Source organism: Paramormyrops kingsleyae, chromosome 8 (assembly GCF_048594095.1).
Source record: "Paramormyrops kingsleyae isolate MSU_618 chromosome 8, PKINGS_0.4, whole genome shotgun sequence".
Lineage (NCBI taxonomy): Eukaryota > Metazoa > Chordata > Actinopteri > Osteoglossiformes > Mormyridae > Paramormyrops > Paramormyrops kingsleyae.
In genome coordinates this window covers 31,118,077-31,137,626 of record NC_132804.1, presented here as the reverse complement: position 1 = coordinate 31,137,626, position 19,550 = coordinate 31,118,077, and the positions used below count along the sequence as shown (strand labels likewise).

General features: G+C 45.0%; 1 protein-coding gene across 3 annotated transcripts; it reads left to right on the top strand.

Moving 5' to 3' along the window:
* Nucleotides 1-208: 208 nt before the first annotated feature.
* Nucleotides 209-19,413, top strand: LOC111835862 (zinc finger protein 704-like). Of its 3 annotated transcripts, none has more exons than XM_023796582.2 (10): nt 209-271; nt 1,086-1,350; nt 5,987-6,177; nt 13,348-13,463; nt 15,181-15,410; nt 15,539-15,639; nt 16,101-16,377; nt 16,503-16,598; nt 17,708-17,820; nt 17,916-19,413. In XM_023796582.2, exons 2-10 carry the CDS (start codon nt 1,102-1,104, stop codon nt 18,025-18,027), a joined length of 1,485 nt encoding a protein of 494 aa, XP_023652350.2. In that variant the 5' UTR covers nt 209-271; nt 1,086-1,101; the 3' UTR covers nt 18,028-19,413. The 3 variants fall into 3 exon arrangements, with proteins under 3 accessions (XP_023652350.2, XP_023652349.2, XP_023652351.2); XM_023796581.2 differs by having other exon boundaries at nt 214-294; XM_023796583.2 differs by lacking the exons at nt 209-271; nt 1,086-1,350; nt 5,987-6,177 and adding an exon at nt 7,476-8,344.
* The last annotated feature ends 137 nt before the right edge of the window (nt 19,414-19,550 follow it).

Below are 19,550 nucleotides of genomic sequence, written 5' to 3'. Positions count from 1 at the left end.
CTTTCCCGAAAGTATGGTGACAGATCACTAGTAAAGGTTAATCATCAAATACATCTTATTATCCATTTTAATACATACAGACTGAGAATAAAGATTGTTAGAAAAAACAACGTGTTTCGACTTTAAAGGCAAATAAGCCTTAATGTTACATTTAGCTGGCAGTGTCACAGGCGCAGTGACACTCCCCCAGCAAGGCGGCGCAGCGCTCGCGCCCGTCATGGTTTCCTTCCGCCTGTTTCTTCCACATCTCAGAAGACCGGATACAAGCAAAGTAATCGACCAAATATGTGCTAAGTAAACTGTGTTTTTATTATGCATAATAGCGGGGAATTAAATTTGTTATGTGTCGAAAGTAAAATGGGTTTTAATTTGAATATTCAGTTTTTGAAGCTTTCTGTTTTGACTCCAAATATTGTTTGCCGATAATAAACAATAAACCAACATTCAACTGAAAAACACCTCTACAGTTCACTACAGTAAACAAAATTCCAGTAAACTGAGATGTCAAGTAGTCTTTTACTGGTTAAAAACTACTGTGTGAGCCCGCGTTAAACACTTCAAACAGGTTTTATTTTGAGCAACCTGACAGTGTCCTCGCCTCAAGAGGCTATAACCCCGTATCAATATGTTCTTTGCTTGCCGGGGTTTATGTACTTCACTAAGAAAAAAGACCAATTTCCTGACAGCTAGTACACTACAGAGCTCCATTAGGTTTGTTTTACCACTAAACCTGCCGGCAGAATTTCTGTCAAAGTATGACGTTCTCTAAACATACCAATCAACGAAGGCCCACGAGTGGCCACGTGCCAGAATGTTATGTTTATGTATTGAATGAGCCAATCGGAGCAGCAGCGGCTGGGCTAGCGGATGCTGCCTGGTCCGGCTTGAGTTCGAGGAGCTTGGGGGGTTGGATGCTGTGTAACATATTTATGAGACAAAAAATGTCACTACCAAAGCATATATTCTGTTATGTCCTCTGGAAGCGCATAAGTTTTGCGAAACGATTCGTTTAAATGGCAACAAAAATGTCGCTTTTGTCACAGTGTTACTAACATCTCGCTCGGTCTTGATCATTTTTGCCTTAGCGCTGTTCTTCTGATCATGACTTCGACACCAAGCTGTAGCCCGGTATCGGCTGGGATGGCAACCTCCGAGAGTACCCGCGGTTTACCCGCGGTTTACAGCGCCATGCATGCCCCGGACCGCGGGGCAGCAGCTCACGGACAGCCCGCCGAGGGCTCGTGTGAACTTCCTCTGGATAACAGTCCTATACGGAGTCATTACAATCAAGAACATGGCAAGCAAATTTTGGATGAAGCGAAATGGAAAATCACGCATGATGTGACAAATGTAAGTAAAGGATTGCCATGCAAAGCATTAGCTTTGTGAGCGTGCAATGAGCGAGCTGCGGCGCGCGGGTGGCGTCCCCTCAGCTTTCGAATGCATAGTGACTCGGATACTTTATAATATTTACTTTCCGAAATTCGAACACTAGTATGTTTTCGAAATATTATAATTGTTATTGTTGTTTGTAGTCTGTTGTCATACTTAAGTTGTGTTTTGATTACTTTGTCACTGTCATGTACGTATTACTAAATGTGGGATCACTTATTTTGTAACTCAACCTTTTAAATTATTCCGGTACGTTGAAAGGACGTTTTCAGACGTTTAGTATAGGCCTAAATTAAATTGTTCTTATTAACTTAACATTAATATGAAAATAAACATGAAACGTTAAAACTTTCAAATAGACAATCTATGAGGGGGAGTCACAATGCTTCCGTATTCGTTAAATTGCTAAATTAGGGCTGCTTATCGGCCCTCCTGCGTCCCCTAACTGCCTCACGGTTCCTGCAGTCCGTCCCGTCCCCCGTTACTTGGTGATTCCATCTAATCTGTACCATTTGCATGTCATAAAACATAAAAACTAAATTTCATTTTTTCATCTTTTTCAACATTGAATCTAATAACACGTATATTTAACTATTCAAGATATGCACTTGGTCAGTCTGAGGTAGGCTAGCTCTAATAATTTTTTTTTCAAGGTTTTTAAGTGGAAGAAGATTGCCTTTATCTCAATCATGTTACCAAAACCTCAAGCAATCATATCAACTAATTCTTTTGTGTTCCCCTCAATAAAGTGTTTATTTTAAAGAAATGATTGGTTATATGTTCGAATATATGTTAGTCATAAAAAGAGAAAAGTACAACTTGCATTTGAAAAAAATCACTATATATATGCATGCAAGTTGTACTTTTCTCTTTTTATGACTAACAGGACTGAACAGTACTGAGTTTTATCATAACATTAGCTAATTCTTGAAACATAGCCACATGTCATCAAACTTAATAGCTAAAACCTAATAACACTGAGTACATTCAAGTGACATCAAAAATGTATTTTTAAATAAATAAAAATAATGAGATATAATTTTGGTAGCAGGACTGAGAGTTGAGTTCAACCTCCACAGACATTCTTAAAATATCATCATAATATAGAAGTGAAAGTGAGAGAATTTACTTTGCAATTGAGATCATCCAGACGTTCCAGCTGAACACGCCACGTGGAATCTGCCAAATATTTTTGGGGCAGAAATGTATAGCATGGTAACAACAGGACTTAGTGAAAACCTGGGGACATGACTCAAATGTGTATTTTAACTAGCATGATATTGTTGTACTAAAAGGAAAATATATGAATTGGAAATACTGTCACATGAAAATACCAAAAATAAGATTTTTGAAGGTTTTTTAATAAGATTTTTTAATCGTTATATTTCTTGGAGGAGTGTAGCAATAGAGCAGGGACAGGTGACCTTCTTCTAGCTAGTTTTCATTAATGTTTTACATTATGTTAGTTAAATTAGCAGTGAGGACATTGTCGAGGACACGTTTCTTGATAATAATATGTATTATAACAGAAATGGCATTGATGAAGCTCCCCTGGTTCATACTGTCCGTACCAGTCCCCCGTTCCTGCAGTTTATAACAGCCCCTTGGTTCCTGCAGTACATAACAACCCCCCGGGCCCTGCAGTCTATCACCAGTTCCTCATTCCTGTACCTGCAGTCAGTTCCAGTCCCCCATTTCTGCAGCTCATAACACCCTTCCAGTTCATGCAGTCCATACCAATCCCCCATTTCTGCAGCTCATAACACCCTTCCAGTTCATGCAGTCCATACCAATCCCCCATTTCTGCAGCCCAAAATGCCCTTACCTGTCCTTACCAGTTCGCGTTCCTGCTGCCCGTAATGACCACCTTGTTCCTCTAGTCCAGGGGTCTCCAACTCCGGTCCTGGAGAGCTACCATCCAGTGGTTTTATATCATACCCAGCTTCTGATGAGCCACACCTGTTCTCAGGTAAATACCAGGAACAGGTGTGGCTCATCAGAAGCCAAGTGGGACAGAAAACCTACTGGATAGTAGCTCTCCAGGACCGGAGTTGGAGACCCCTGCTGTAATTCATATCAGTTCCCCCGTTCCTGCAGCCCGTTCCTGCAGCCCGTTCCAGTTCCCCACTTTCTGCAGTACATTGCGTCCCCCTGGTTCCTGCCGTCCATACTAGTAACACTCCCCTCTTTCCTGCAGTTTATACTAGTCCCCCCTTCTTGCAGCGCGTAACGCTCCCCCCATTCCTGCAGTGTGTAACAGCCCCCCAGTTCCTGCAGTCTGTACCAGTCCCCTGTTCTTGCAGCCCATAACGGCCCCCCAGTTCCTGCAGTCCAAATTAGTCCCCCGTTGTAGGAGCTCATAATGGCCACCTCGTTCCTGCAGCCCGTACCAGTCCCCTGGTTCCTGCAGCCCGTACCAGTCCCCCGGTTCCTGCAGCCCGTACCATTCCCCCGGTTCCTGCAGCCCGTACCAGTCCCCCGGTTCCTGCAGCCCGTACCAGTCCCCTGGTTCCTGCAGCCCGTACCAGTCCCCTGGTTCCTGCAGCCCGTACCAGTCCCCTGGTTCCTGCAGCCCGTACCAGTCCCCCGGTTCCTGCAGCCCGTACCATTCCCCCGGTTCCTGCAGCCCGTACCATTCCCCCTGGTTCCTGCAGCCCATACCATTCCCCCGGTTCCTGCAGCCCGTACCATTCCCCTGGTTCCTGCAGCCCGTACCATTCCCCCGGTTCCTGCAGCCCGTACCATTCCCCCTGGTTCCTGCAGCCCGTACCATTCCCCCGGTTCCTGCAGCCCGTACCATTCCCCCGGTTCCTGCAGCCTGTACCATTCCCCCGGTTCCTGCAGCCTGTACCATTCCCCGGTTCCTGCAGCCCGTACCAGTCCCCCGGTTCTTGCAGCCCGTACCATTCCCCCGGTTCCTGCAGCCTGTACCATTTCCCCGGTTCCTGCAGCCCGTACCAGTCCCCCGATTCCTGCAGCCCGTACCAGTCCCCCGGTTCCTGCAGCCCGTACCATTTCCCTGGTTCCTGCAGCCCGTACCAGTCCCCCGGTTCCTGCAGCCCGTACCATTCCCCCAGTTCCTGCAGCCCATACCATTCCTCCGGTTCTTGCAGCCTGTACCAGTACCCCGGTTCCTGCAGCCCATACCATTTCCCCGGTTCCTGCAGCCCATACCATTCCCCTGGTTCCTGCAGCCCATACCATTCCTCCGGTTCTTGCAGCCTGTACCAGTACCCCGGTTCCTGCAGCCCATACCATTTCCCCGGTTCCTGCAGCCCGTACCAGTCCCCCAGTTCTTGCAGTCCGTACCCATCCCCCATTTCATAAAGGCCCTGTGCCCAAATTATCATCGGAAGTCATGAAAAATACTGCATAAATCCTTACTTCATGTGAAATAATATTGAGAATACTGACTTCTGTCAATTTTTCTGGGTTACCCTACTGTAGCTTTAATTGGCCTCAAATGCATCCGTTACATATCTGGCTTAAATAAACAGGTACAACTATAAGATGACATTGATCAAAGCATGATTCTGTCAGTGTCTCTGTGGCCCAGGGAAATACCAACCTGCTTGATCATACTCCTGATGATTGTATTCATTATACATCAATCCATCCATGTCCCAGCCTCCTGTTTAGGGTTTCATGGAGCAGGGCCATGCTTGGAGCAATGCTGTTTTCATGATCAGTATCTCAGATGCCATCCACTGTTCTTCAACAACACTGTCCATTTCAGAGCACGTCTATGCCATACTGTTTACATCCCTAATTGCCAGAGCAGACACGATTGCACCATCATCAACTCTCGCTATAATTTCCTTTTTAAGTTCTACAGTTACTCTCACTTCTTTCCTCTTTGGTTTGCTGCTATCACTGCTGGGCCATGCATGATTACTGTATCACTAAATGTACTGTAGATAAAGCACAAAAAATTCACACTGAACACAGGAACACGGCTTTTGCTTGGTGGAGAGGTACCATAAGACTGGGAGCGATTCATAGGCATAAGCATCCCAGTAAGTCCGTTTGCCTTTGTTTCAGCCCATCAGAGATCCGTACAAGTTTTAGCAGGTCTGTTTTGTTTTGACATGTTTTCAGTCGAGTTGCGGTTAGATTTTTCTCAACCGACCCGTTCAAGGTCCGTATTGGTAGCAGGAACGGTTGAGTTCCACGATTTTGGTCGAGGTTCAGGTCGGGGGAAAAAAAATGTAACGGCCTCGTTCGACGTCTGAGTCGGTCGAGTTGAGAGGCATACGAGTTCCAAGGTGCCACTGTATTTGAATAAATCACAGCCTCATGGATCTATGGTAACTTTATGCAGGTCTGCAAACACTAAAGGCACGTAGGGTGACTGCTCTGGTCTTTTGTTCTGCCTAATTCTCTAGAATAGGACCTGTGAAGTATTTCAAAGTGCACGCATTGCTGACATGCTGTCAGATTTCATGGTTGCCAGGTCTAAAGCTGAGCAGTATCTAGTTATCCATCTGAATGCAGATGTAAACTGTTTCCTACAAGCTGCAGAGTTGCACTTGACTGATGCTAGTATACAAAGGTCCTGCTGTCTGCTAGGCCTCACACTGCTCTTTGATTTCAGATGCAGAGCTCTGTCATGGGCAGAAAGGACCCAGCCAGTAGCAGCCCTAGGATGTGCCTGACTGTGAATGACAGGAAGAAGGCCGACCGGCTCACCCCAAAGGATTCATCGTGGCTCCCATGCAAAGATGAGATTAGCTCACATGGGCTTTGGGACACCTCAACACACATCCCCGTCCCTCCTCCGCCCAGGTATGGCCTGCAAGGTTTCACTCAGCGTTGCTTTATTTGTCTTCAGATAGACAGAATCCAGAGCAGACAGCGAGATGCACAAGTTATAGTACCAATCACTTTGTAAATGTGTTGCTCTTAAAAGAAGGGGTAGCTTGTGATCTTCCCAGCTATGTCCAAGATCTCCCAAACCAGGATCCACAGTCAGCAGAGTGTGCTGGCATCACGTAAACACTGATATACACTTCTGCGTTGAGCCTGCGCTGTGATCTACACTGTGGCCTACGCTGTTGCAAACATTTGTACTTTGTGAACTGTTGTATCTGTGTCGCTCTGCAATTAGACCGCCAAAACACTAGGTGGTACATAGTTTTTGATGTTGCATTTATTGTCTTCCCACCCTGCAATACATTAAATTGTTGAATCACATGATTGAACTGGAAAAAAAAACACTGGAGCCACTACAAAGTCACTTTTTAGTGCATTTTCCCTTCTAAAGTTAGTGTCTTTGCTACTTACTTTATTTACTCTTGTAAAGTACAAATAAAAAAAAAAGGTAAGTGAAATTGGACTTCTGTAGATCTGTTGCTTTGATGCCTTGGATGATGCTAGATATAAATAGCACTTCAGTTTCAGTCAGTGATATAAGCATACTTGGGATGTATGCTATCTTTGCACTCATGAAGAAACAAATGCTAACAAGTAGAGCAATCGCAGTTCTTGCGGTCTGCATCGCTGTGACGTGTAGTTGCATTTCTGGGGACGTGCACATCGGGCTATGGTGTAGGCTTCGGCGTAGGGTCCACAGCTATGCTATACTTATGCCATTGATTCGACGCTGAAGAATAAATCAGTCTTAAGCATGCCACTGTTAGCTGCTGTCTTCCTTGTTGTTTGGTTTCCTCGAAGTCCAGTCATTGAGATCTAACGCCTTTGTCTTCCCAAGATGTCTAAGGTGAATGACAGTGAATGTTTGGCACACACTGGTTGAAAGTGTCTTCCACTTACTCTGAGAGTGACGTATTACTGTTGATTTGGGCTCCCTGACCAACAGAACCTTTCTAGAAATCAGCTCAGGTTGCTCTCACAGGCTTCCTTAAATGTTCTAGAAGCCGTGTGCTCCCATGGTTCATGCGCATAGCATGTGTACTGGTTTTGATATTTCCCCCTTTCTAAAACTCAATATAATAGGTACTTCATGAGTGTGACCCCTGCCTTGCTTGTGGGCTTTTAACCATCTCTCCAGCTGGTCATTGACCCTGGTTGTTTCCTGGAGGTTTTTAAATTTCTCTGGTTTTTCTTCAGCACAAGTTGTCATCGAAACATCAGATTTATTTTGTAATAAAAAGTTTAATTGTAGAAGAAGCAGTTTTTAAAGGAAGGTTTTAGTGAATACCTGCAATATGAATTAAAAGAGTGGCTATCTGATGGGCAGGTGTTTATAGCTGTGTGCTTGGTCTCTTGCGGGTTGCTTTGCGTCAGCAGTGGGCCCCTGTGAAAGCTGCTTCTCTCCCGATATGAGTGTTTTTGCAGAATCGCCTGGGAATGTCCAGCCCGCAGGCCAATATCTAGCGTCTGCCCTGCAAGATGGGCTTTTGGGACTGTCAGCTGTGGCTATGAGGGGAAGACAGCCTGCGGTTTCCATGGTAATGACCATTTACGTGTGTCTCATTTGACATGGTGACCCAAATAAGCAGAGGCATCACAGAGAGCAGAGTGTCCATGGGGCGGTAGCATGTGTCAGAGTGATACGTGGGTTGATGGCCTGTGTCATCCGATCGTATTACTGAGTGACAGGCAGATGGACCAATCAGGTGACTAGATGATTGACCCTCCTGGGGTGTGCGCAGCAGCTTATGATGAAGGACTCCATTTCGCTGTGAATCTGAGTGTTGTGATTGGACGACCATTCATTCTGGGCATTCAGTGGTAGATGAGTCTTCTCTCCGTTTCTTCCAAGTGTCCTGTGACTTTTCTTTCATCTCCCTGTGATGTGTTGGAGTACCACTTGGAACAAGCTGGTTTCAGCCTTCAGTGGATCCGAGCCAGTAAGGTTCTGTGTGCTGCTGATCGTGACCTGACCACTGCGCTTCTCTGTCTTTCGGCGGCTGGGCTTCACAACATGAGGGTCGCAAGTATAACAGTGGCAAGCACCGCCATCATCTTCAGCCGTGGCTGGGAGCTGCAGGTATTTTCTGTCATGCGCTCTCATCTCCCCTTCCGCGTCACCAGCTTTGTGGCGAAACAAAAACAGGATATGAAAAAAAATCACTGTGATAAAAATATCGCTCACAGTGTCAGTTATGGTTGTATATGACTATGCAAAACGGATATATCGGTGTTCGTATGTGTGTGCAGTGTGACTGTTGGCTGGTGCTTTAAACCTCTGCTTTCTGGGTGCCAGCATCTCACACACACCGCTTTGAGGAACAGCAGCTTTGCTTATATCCCCCCATTGCTGGACAATGAAATTGCACTGAGCAAATTACCGGTGCAACTGACAGGAGGGGTGGAGTGTTAGAAGAAGGTGCGTGTTAAGCTGCCACTGTGTTTGTCTCATGTGGTTTCTGGAGTGTGTGGAGTGGCAGGGGGTGTATTTATCTGGCGTTTTTATCAACTGTCAGCCAACAGAGTGAACTTTCGACATGTGATATAAGACCCCATGTATACGAGGCTTGGGGTTGCCATTAACCATCAGGCTATTCTGAAATGTTTGATTGGCCAGTTTTGGGCAAGCCCCCCCTAATAAAATAAGGCTAGTGCAGGTTTTGTCCGGGGCGGCCCAGAAGCTTCCATGGTGAAGCCTGGACACTGCCTCTGTCACCGATCAACCTAAGGCTCAGAGGGGTTGGGGCTGTTTTGAGGGGGGGTTTCACCTCTCTCTTGCTAAGGGGCCTAGCTGGTCACCAAGGTTGCCTCGAGCCAATGGCTACAGAGGGGAACAGGCAGGTTGATTGACTGGAAAGTCAGTGCAGCTCCCCCCAGCCTGCACTAAATGTGTTTCTATTGAGCCATTGGGCTCAATCGTCCAGACAACCCCATACAAAATATTTTGTAATAAAATTTACAAGTAATGTAAAGTGTATGTAATAAAAAAAATAATAATTGTGTTATCCCGAGCTTTTTCTGAGTTTCAGCTAGTTTGGAGTTAGCGATAATATTTTTCATATTAAAATTACTTTCATCGTGTAGCCTGCACAATGTGTCTGTGTGTCTGGTTGTGTGTGTTGTGTCTTTTTGTGTGTTGTGTGTGTGTGTGTGTGCGTGTGGGGGGGGGGGGGGGGGATTCAGAGAATGACGTGCTGGGGTATGGGCTACTGGTCCAGGCTAAGGACTCCTCCTCAGTGATTGGCCGCTTCTCTGTCCTGTGACTTTGAATGAAGCTTGACGTGCTGATATGCTTGTTGTACAGCCTCCCACCGTCTGCTTCATTGGTGACAACGCAGAAGCCTCCGAGACCATCTGCTGGCATGTGCATGTATGAAAACACACATGCATGTATCTGTGCTCTGTTTGCCTCTCTTCCCACGCTCACATCGTCACACATTAGCACAAGCAGATGGCAGCACATGCTTTCACACACTCACACAGCGGGAACGGCGGCTCACACTCAGGCCCCCTCCCATGCTGGCCTCCCTGAGGCTGTGCCCCCCCAGCACCCCAGTCCTTGTGTCACTGTTTTGGGTCAGAAAGACAGCCAGCATGACAGGCCCCTCTTTTTGGCTGCATATGTGTGTGTGTGCATGTGCCTGCCCGTTTATCTGTTTGTATCTGTGTGTACAAATGTATTTACATATGTTCTGTGTGCCCACACGTTTACATATGTGTGTATGGGTCCATGTGCCTGCTCATTTACGTGTGTGTGTGTGTCTGTGTGAGTGTGTGTCAGTGCAAGCCTGCATGTTTCAATGAAGGGGAAAAAAATGTAGGTCACCTCAAAACAAAACTTTCAGTCAGCATGGCAACTGTCTGCGCTTTGATTGGTGGGCCAGTTACCATGGTTACAGTTTAACCTTGAGGCTCCGTGAAACTTTCAAAGTGTGTAGTGTTTCTATGGTAACTCAGCGGAGCACGGTGCTGTGGAGGACATGGTCCGAGTCCGAGGTGCAGCCCAGTGCATTGCAGATCCTCAGGATAAGCGGGTGGGGTGGCGCATTTCCCTCCTTGTTTGCCTGTAAATTCAGGCCATGGGTCAGTGCCTTCATGTCCTCCTGCCTTTATTTTGTTAATGTCTGCTGCTCAATCGCCGAAACTGAAATGCTAGCGGCTGGGAGATATATCTAATTATTATCTTACATTTAATACATTTTTACATACAAAATGACTTGATAATGTATTGTTATATCGATTATAATTATTGTAAATGTAGACAATATGGTTTGCCATAAAATGGCAGGCTGAACAGATTGGACAGTGGCAGAAAAAGTAACATGATAATGTGCGCATGGGCAGTGCCAGAAAATGTAACGTGGTATACGCATGCTCAAAAATACTGTACATACGCAGACGCGCAACATACAAATCAGGCAGGTGGTACGGATCGGGGATTGGGTAGTGGCAAACCCCACCCCCAAAGCCCCGCCCACCCACACAGTGTCATGAAGAAGCCAGATAGTGAAACGCAAAGGAAAAGAAGTATTGCAAAGTGCAACACACATGCCGTAAGGAAAAATGAGTGCCAAAAAAAGCGAAACGCAAGGAAAAAAAAAAAGTACATACAGTATCTTCTAATACAATTCATCAGTTTGTTTGCAATGTATATACGTGCTTTTGTTTACGGTAAACACATTTGTTTGCAATGCTGTGTAGTCGTAATTTGACTATACATTTAATTTTTGAATGATCCGGTTCTTAAGTTCTTGAAATATCTTTTTTATACATTTAATTTTTTTCCATCATTTTCCCCCCCTCTGGAGCTTTATGTCTATATTCGATATGAAATTCTGAGATGTATTTTAGAGAAGTATTTTAGAAAAATGTCAATAATATCGATGTATATTGAATATCGATAAGGTGACCTAAAATACCGAGATATCATTTTTCAGCCATATTGTCCAGCCCATATTGATGGTCACCTCTGCTATCGCAAGCCCTGTGTGACATGGGAGCCTTACATCTGTCTGCAAGCAGAACAGCGGCATGCTGGGCCCCACCGAGCATCATCATAATACAATCTGAAGGGACATGACATTACGGAGCTGCCTCCGCTGAAGTCTGGCCACTTGGCGTTCCGGTCACTCTGGGTGACACAAAGGCACCATCCCGTCCGTCCCGGAACCCCTGTCCATACACTGAGTACTGTGAGATAAGTCCCTTATCAGCTGACATAGGCGGGGTGTGTCAGGGGAGAGGGTCAGTAGGCCACGATGACCTTTTGGCTCCAGCATGACTCAGAAGTTGTGAGCAGCGCGTACAGGTGTTACATACACTGTGACAGGCATTGTATCGCATTGAATAGCATTGTGTTGAATCGAATCGCTCTGTATCACAATAGGGGCGAATCGTATTGTATTGCATTAGTAGTTGCTTCATATGTATTCAGTGTATCTGGTCGTTGGCAATGCATCGGGATGTCTATCGCGGCAGCCCCATTGATGGAGATGCAGGTCCCTATGATCTATGATCCCTATGATTTTTTTTAATTAACAGCTGTTTTTCATATATATACAGTGGTACCTCAGTTCTTGAACTTATTAGAACTCGAATTTCTTAAAAGTCGAACCAACCAGTTCGAAAAAAAATTACCTAGAACTTGATCTGAATCTCAGAAGTCAAACCGTGAAGGCTGACCTAAGATAACTTGTACACGTGGGGAAATTAGTCACGCGGCACGTCTCTCAGCGGAAACATAGGGTAATGCTTCAGTCTAAGCCTCGCATTCGCTGGGATAGCATTGTGCATGTTTACACTAGCTAAATACATATATTTAGACAGTAAAAATACATTTTTACAACCAGAATAGACAATGATAGACAGTAACAGTAATTATTATTATATAATAAAATACATTTAAAAATAAAGATTTCTTATTAATTATTTTAATATGAATAATAAACCATTAATACATTTCATTATAATAATATTGTCGTGCCAAGCGAGGACGGAACGGAGACAAAGACGCAGACGTCAGGGTATCGTGGAATACGGGGTTTAATTACAGGTAAGGCAGGCAAAACGCAGACGGACAATACAATTACCGGGCTGGGGAAACAAACTGAAACGCGGACGAAATACAGAGGACTAATGACAACAACCAGAAACAGCTGATCACACAGGGATTCCACACGGGGTTAACGAGGGGGCGTGGCACACGGAATGAGCGGACGATCGGGGCAGGACACATTGTTTTTTTTTAACTTTACACATTGTTTGGATACATTATTTTTCTTACTTTACAAATTCCTGTTTTGATAAATGTGCTTAGATGTGTTTAGTACAGTATATGCTCTTCTTGTTTTATCCGGTTAATTTTGTGTTTAAATGCTAAAAAAAACATATTTAGGTGTAATTTTTTGGGGCTGGGAACCAATTAATTGGTTTTCCATTATTTCTTATGGGGAAAATTCGATCACAACTCGAACTTTTTAGGATTCGATCCAGAGTTCTGAACGGATTAAATTCGAGTTCTGAGGTACCACTGTATTTGAAATTGAATGTCTGTTGATTACTGGTTTATAGTGTGCTGAGCAAACAAAAATCTACATGCTCTGTGCCCCCCCACCCCAGAACCAGAATACTTTGGTCCAGGCTTAGTACATGGTTCAAATTTGGCTCAGTAAATGGTTTAGCCCTGGCTCAGTAAATGGTTTAGCCCTGGCTCAGTAAATGGTTTAAGTCTTAGTGAAATAGATGGTTCAGCTCTGGCTTAGGAAATGGACACCTGCCTATAGTGATTCCTTATTTCTAATGAGTTTTAGGGATCCTGTTATTTATAGTGACTCCAATTTTTTTTTTGGAGACACCTGCTGTAGTGACAAAAGGGGGTACTTGGAGGAGGGGGGTGATGTTGGGCAGAGCCATCACAAAAATGAGCCGTTCCCCAGAGCTGATGCCTGCTGGAGCTGAAGCCCAGCATGGGGATTCACACCTACGCCTGTGCTGCGTTCCCCTCGCCCTGCCCAGCGTGAGGAGGCCGACCTGCTGCTATGCTGTGTTCCTCAGCAGCTGAGGCAGACTTATGTTGTGTTACAGGGGCTCTGTTTCCAACGCTGACCTGGAGGTAATGGCGGTTGCTGCCCTGACTTCTCTGTGCACCAGCCCCTTAGTGCTCAATGATCCCACAGGAGCGTCAGGCAGTACGAGCGTAGGTACGTCTCATTCAGTAACCCCACTAACCCTAATCCTTACCAGTCCCCCAGATAGCACAGACATGTGCATTTCAATCAGTAAACCCATGAACCCTAACCCTAACTATCTCACCAGGTAGCACACATAGGTATGTCCTGATCGATACGTGCAGGATCCCATTGTTAATCGCATTACCTTTAAAGGGAATACATGTAGTTTTGGGTCTGTTGCTGCTGCAGACATTTATCTCCGTAGTCCGATTAACTTAAAAAGTATGTAATGCATCTTTGTAGACCCATTGTAACTGCTCAAATTTCGAGACATATTGCACCAAAGTTGAAGCAGCATCACACAGTGGTAGCAAAGAGAAGGGCAGCCTAAAACACTCATCTCATGAGCATGATAACTCAAAAAGTATTTGTTGGATCATGAACTTGGTATAGGACAGAGGTCGGCAACCTTTTTAATTAAAGCAAAGAGCCATTTTCTCCTAAATGTCTGACCCAAGACTTACAAAGAGCCCCAATGGGTAAAGAAGGGGGATTGAGGTATAATGTGACATGTGTATATATTTATTTAACACAAAAATAAAAGTTAAAATAAAAGTACTTACAACAACTATTTATTATTAGAAAAACTATTTTTTTTTGGGGGGGGGGGGGGGGGGATCTCAGGTTTAAATCACCCAGATGCGTAACAGCACAAAGGTGACTGACAGTACAACACCGATTAGTTCTGTAGCGATATACTTCGCCCTCATCCCTCCTTTCGTTTGGCTCTGTAGTCGTCTGTTCTTCACTCTCCACTTCAGTACTGTAACTCTGCTGACCGAGCAGTGCAAAATGTACTCACCACTCCGAACTCAGCTGGCTATAATATGTAAATCAGAGAAAATATAATAATTTTTACGAAGACCTGGGAAGGCATGATAATGATTTACTACAAAAAGTATATGAAAGAATTAGGAACCCCAATAAACGTTGAAGCGTCCATCCAATCTCAGGTGCTTAAGAAAGCGTACCATTTAACCAGAGAGGTAATCTCGTTTTAGCAAATGACTTTGAGGAAGATGTAAATTATGCAGTTAAGACGTAACTGAAGTGTGCGACGAACTGCCCCATTCACATATAGTTAAAGACATATCTAAACGAAAAATAGTAATATTAACCAATAAATAAATTATTTATCTTTACGAAAGTATTATCATAATATGTTAAGACATGAAAATGTGAGTTCGTCTATCATTATGAAAAGAGAAGCAGCCACTTGGTAAAAGAGCCATAGGTTGCCGACCCCTGGAATAGGAGAAGGTCTGGAACTGACTTCATTTTGAGACAAATTGCACTAAAATTGACACAAACGCTGCTTAGTGGCAATAAAGGGAATGGTGACTGCAGAAGATACATGATCTTTTGAACACAGTAACTCTGTTTCAAACTTCCTAGGAGCAGTAGGTGATGATCTGGCATCTTATTTCATTTTGAGAGATATCACAGCAAAACTGAAGCAGTTTCACTTAGTGGTGGTCCATGAAAAGACAGTGACAGATGCAGATTTGACCTGATCATGTTCAGTCACACAAAGTTGGACTTTTAATAAAATAAGAAATTTGGAGAGGTGGGGAAATTTGGGATATTAGGTGGGGGAATAAAGATTGTAGGGGGAATGGATTCTTAAGTCACATGCAGCCTGTAGTGTTCACCACTTACTGCTGTTTCTGATGTTGTGCATGTGCAGTTCCAGAGGCAGCCAGCAGGTGGTGGAAGGCAGGCCTCTCCCCAAGCTACAGTAGTTCCACCAGTGACAACTGCAGCTGGGACACCAGTGACCAGTCAGGGCCCTCCACGCCATCTCCACCTTTGCCTGCAGACGCTGGGCGACATGGGGCACCGTATTCCCAGGATCTCACGTACGAGCCGGAGCCCGTCCACTTCCTGTTTGATGACCCTTGCCCGAGGAAGCGAAAGGTGGGCATTTGGTGTCATGTGATGGGGGAGGCCTTCTCACATTGTGTGTAGAGGGTGAGTATCGGTACTCAGAGGCTGACTTGCACCTGTGGACCCCGACCGGGACCTTCTCTGCGCCTGTCTTGTAGAGCTCAGTCAAGGTGATGTTCCAGTGCCTGTGGAAGAACTGTGCCAAAGTCCTGAGCACCTCCTCAGGGATCCAGAAGCATGTGCGCACTGTCCACCTTGGGTAAGACACACAGAGGGAAGTGGCAGTAGGCTTAGGCTTAGGGCCAGTAGATAGCTTATATTGGCCATTCTCACACTTTGTTCACTCTGTGTTTGGACATTTCAAGTCTTATCAATTATTTAGAAGCAATTCCTGAAGAGTCACCTGATTCTGTTTGTCCTGGGCAGTTAAACCACATATATGCGGGTTTATCTTTGTAGCACAGTGTCCTGGAAATCGACTGAAAGTAATAAACCCTTCAAATTCATTTTGAACAAATGCTGTGCTGTACAATACCAATTACTGCCCCCTTCTGGTCAAAATGCTTAACATATTTCCTCATTGTAGAAAAATGTATGAGAGGAAGAACAGCAGGGAAGTAGTACCTGGTGTGTGTCTGTGGCTATGTGTTTCTGCCTGTGTACATGTCCAGCTACATGCATGTTCCTGTGTCACGTGTGTCTGTGCACACACTCCTGCAGTTTGAATGGGGACTCGGAACACAGTGAGGGAGAGGAGGACTTTTATTACTCCGAGATCGAGGTCAACATGGACTCTCTGTCGGAGGGCCTGTCCAGCCTATTGCCGGCCTCCCCCAGCACAGCCCCGCCCCTGCTCACCTTCCCTCCCTCCCAGACTCCGGCACGTGCCGCTCCCATCGCCATCACCGTACAGCCAGCCCTCAAATTCTTCTCCAGCCCTCTTAGTCAGTCAGCTCCTTCGGTGCTCTGCCACATCCACACTGACCATGCCTATCAGGTAAAGGACACTCTGGGCCTTACACAGTGGACACCTGCCTCGCGCCATCTGTCTGTTTACACAGGGTTAGCATCAGGGGCATCCCGCCTTTCTGTGTCTCTAACCCGACTCACTGTCTGTCTCAGGCCACACCTCCATCACAGGATTCCAGGGCAGAGTTCAGTGCGAAGGGGGTGAGCTCATCCTGGCAGTCACACCCTAAGCCTTTGAAGGGATCTCTGGTGAGCTTCTGTAACCCCAGGCAACCCCCCCTCCCTCACTGCAGGGATCTCGCAGTGAACTTGGCAGTGGTGCAGTCATGCTGTATCGGTTAAAAAAGTCCTCCTTTGTCAGTGGGAAAGCAGAAACTCAGCTGGAAGCACTGTCACCTCACTCAAACAGCTATTGTCAGCTGCACAGCTGTACCAGTAGGTGGCAGAGTGGTTTAGGACCTGAACCTGTCCTTCAAAGATATTAACTCTAAATCCGTTCATCACCCACCTGCTTACATACTTACACCTGCTTTGATAAAACTCGTGCTATACACAAGCGAATAAGGAGTATCAGAAACTGACTGCACTTCATGGCTCTGTTCATTATCTTCTGAATAATTTAATCTAAGTAAGTATACAGTGTGCTTTTTCACAATATAAACATGCATTGCCAGATATGGTTCATTCATGGCATCAAAAGACCTTTTGTCTAAGCCTCGGAATTTGAGTGTCTCTTGTGTTATACAAATGGAAAGAGTGTTAGCTGATGTCACACCCTCTAGCCCACCCACGATGCACTTCCTGCTGCTCACGCTCTGCTTCCTTTTTCCTGTGGCTGTCTCTGGGGCAGGAACAGAAACAGAGATGCTCGAACACTGACCAGATGTATCTCGCTCACAGCTGAGGCTTTAAATGGCTTCCCCCCACATCCCCTGCGATCCTGAACAGTACAAGCATTTGGAAGATGAATGGATGAATATTGTTTGCTATAAACTGCATTTAGTAATATTATGAATTATTTATTTGTTTGCAGATGCAATAACAAATGGTATAAGGCTGAAAAAGATACCCAAGTACTCTGAGATGTTATAGAGTAGATATGAGCTACAGAATGTAGTATGGTGTTTATCTAAACCTGGCTTGCCATTGAGCACACGCTCACACATGTACAATCATACAAGAACCGTATCAAGTCATTGAACTGCGGGAGGAATCTCATCCGACATGAGAGAGCATGCAAACTACACACGCACAGTTGACAGTGTGAGCCCACAGCACACATGTTTGAGACATGCATGGTTGCTGTACTCTTCTGGTTGTTCTTGGTGATCTCTAATCTGTGGTTTGTTCTTTCAAAGGGCACTTTTGTGCACATCTGCACTGGAGAGATGACACAGCCAGTCCCCCAGGTCACTGTCACTCGGACACACCCCATGTCTGCCCCTGCGGCCAAGGCCTCCGCAGGACCCAGGTATGTGGTGGTGCAGTCACCACTCGACTGGACAGGGCATCTTCCATTAAAAACTGTAACTGAGAGCTCCTAGATGCTTCCCTGTCTCCTACCAGGAAGCTGCGAGGCGATGCTAGGAAGTGTAGGAAGGTGTATGGCATGGACAAGAAGGACATGTGGTGCACAGCCTGCCGTTGGAAGAAAGCTTGCCAACGCTTCACAGACTAAACCAGGAGCTCCTGTCTGCAGGAGAGAAGGACTGCAGGCCTTCACAGACTGAACCAGAGCTCCTATCTGCAAGAGAGAAGGACTGCAGACCTTCACAGATTGAACCAGAGCTACTGTCTGGAAGAGAGAAGGACTGCAGGCCTTCACAGATTGAACCAGGAGCTCCTGTCTGCAGGAGAGAAGGACTGTAGGCCTTCACAGATTGAACCAGGAGCTCCTGTCTGCAGGAGAGAAGGATTTCAGACCTTCACAGATTGTACCAAGATCTACTGTGCATAGGACTGCCAGCCTTCTGCTGGTTCCTGAATCCCTGTTAGTTGCACACTGACATACTGTTGAGTTAGAGCTGGGGTCCCATTGGCTGAACACTGGCATTCTAATGCACAGGTCCTAATGTCTCATTGGCCAGGATCTGACATTCAGGTGACTGGGCGTAATTGTCTCATCCTACTAGCTTTGTGTAAGTTTCTCAGTGATGAAATCACACAGTGCCTGGTGTACAGAAAAGCTGTAAAAATGTAAAACAAATAATTTTTTTATGAAGTTTTAAAGCATTTGCACACAGAAAATGCACACAATGCAAATGCATTTTATCTAATCTTTTGCCTGTCTTCATTGTTCATTAATGGGCATTATAGTTTTTGTTTAATAAGCCTTCTCAGTAATCTCATTTTCTAGGTTCTTTTCTAGTCCAAATGGCTTGCTGAAAGATTTTGTTAAAGCACATTATAACATGTTAGCTCAAGGTTTTTTAACTTGCTTACTTTGTTGATCCTGCAGTAATGATCTACTTTTTGCATATTTTGAAGGAATGCAGTGCTATACAATACAATTTTTTGTAATTGTGATCTGAAGGCATAAAATGAAAAACGGAAAGGAGTATGATTGTTAATGTCTTTAATGACGGCAGCCCCGCAGCAGCCCACGTGGACCCATGGAGGGGTCCCCTGTGTCGGGGGTCTCAGAGGCAGTGTTCATATACTCCGCTTCAGCTCCTCTGTGCAGACCTGACCCAGGTCCTCACTTTGTAGTGATGGGAAGCAGAACGTGATGAAGTGTTCAGCTGAAGTTTGCATATAGCACTGTAAACAATGGTCGTGCTGTACTTGGAAATGAACCTTTTCATCATTTCTTTGAGCTTTAAAAACAAATTCAATATCAGGTCTAATGCATTTGCATTTCATGTTTGTAAGGACAAGAAAAGGTGTCTATTTTCATATATTTTGTATACAAGTTAACTTCAAATTCAAGTATGTTAAGGAAATCGGTGGGGAGGTTAATAGCAAAAATTATTTATAATAATAGTGATGATGATGATGATGATAATAATAAATGTTATTATTATTATTCATAATAATTAATAATAAAGCTTTATTTGCAAAAGTCCCCTGAGACTGTGCCTACAGTATTATCTTCCCTAATCTGCCCCCTGCAGGATCTGTCTTTCATAGCACTAACTCAGGTGAAACTGAACTGTCTTTAAGGTAAAATATTTTATCCTTGAATAATCATGTATTAGTTAG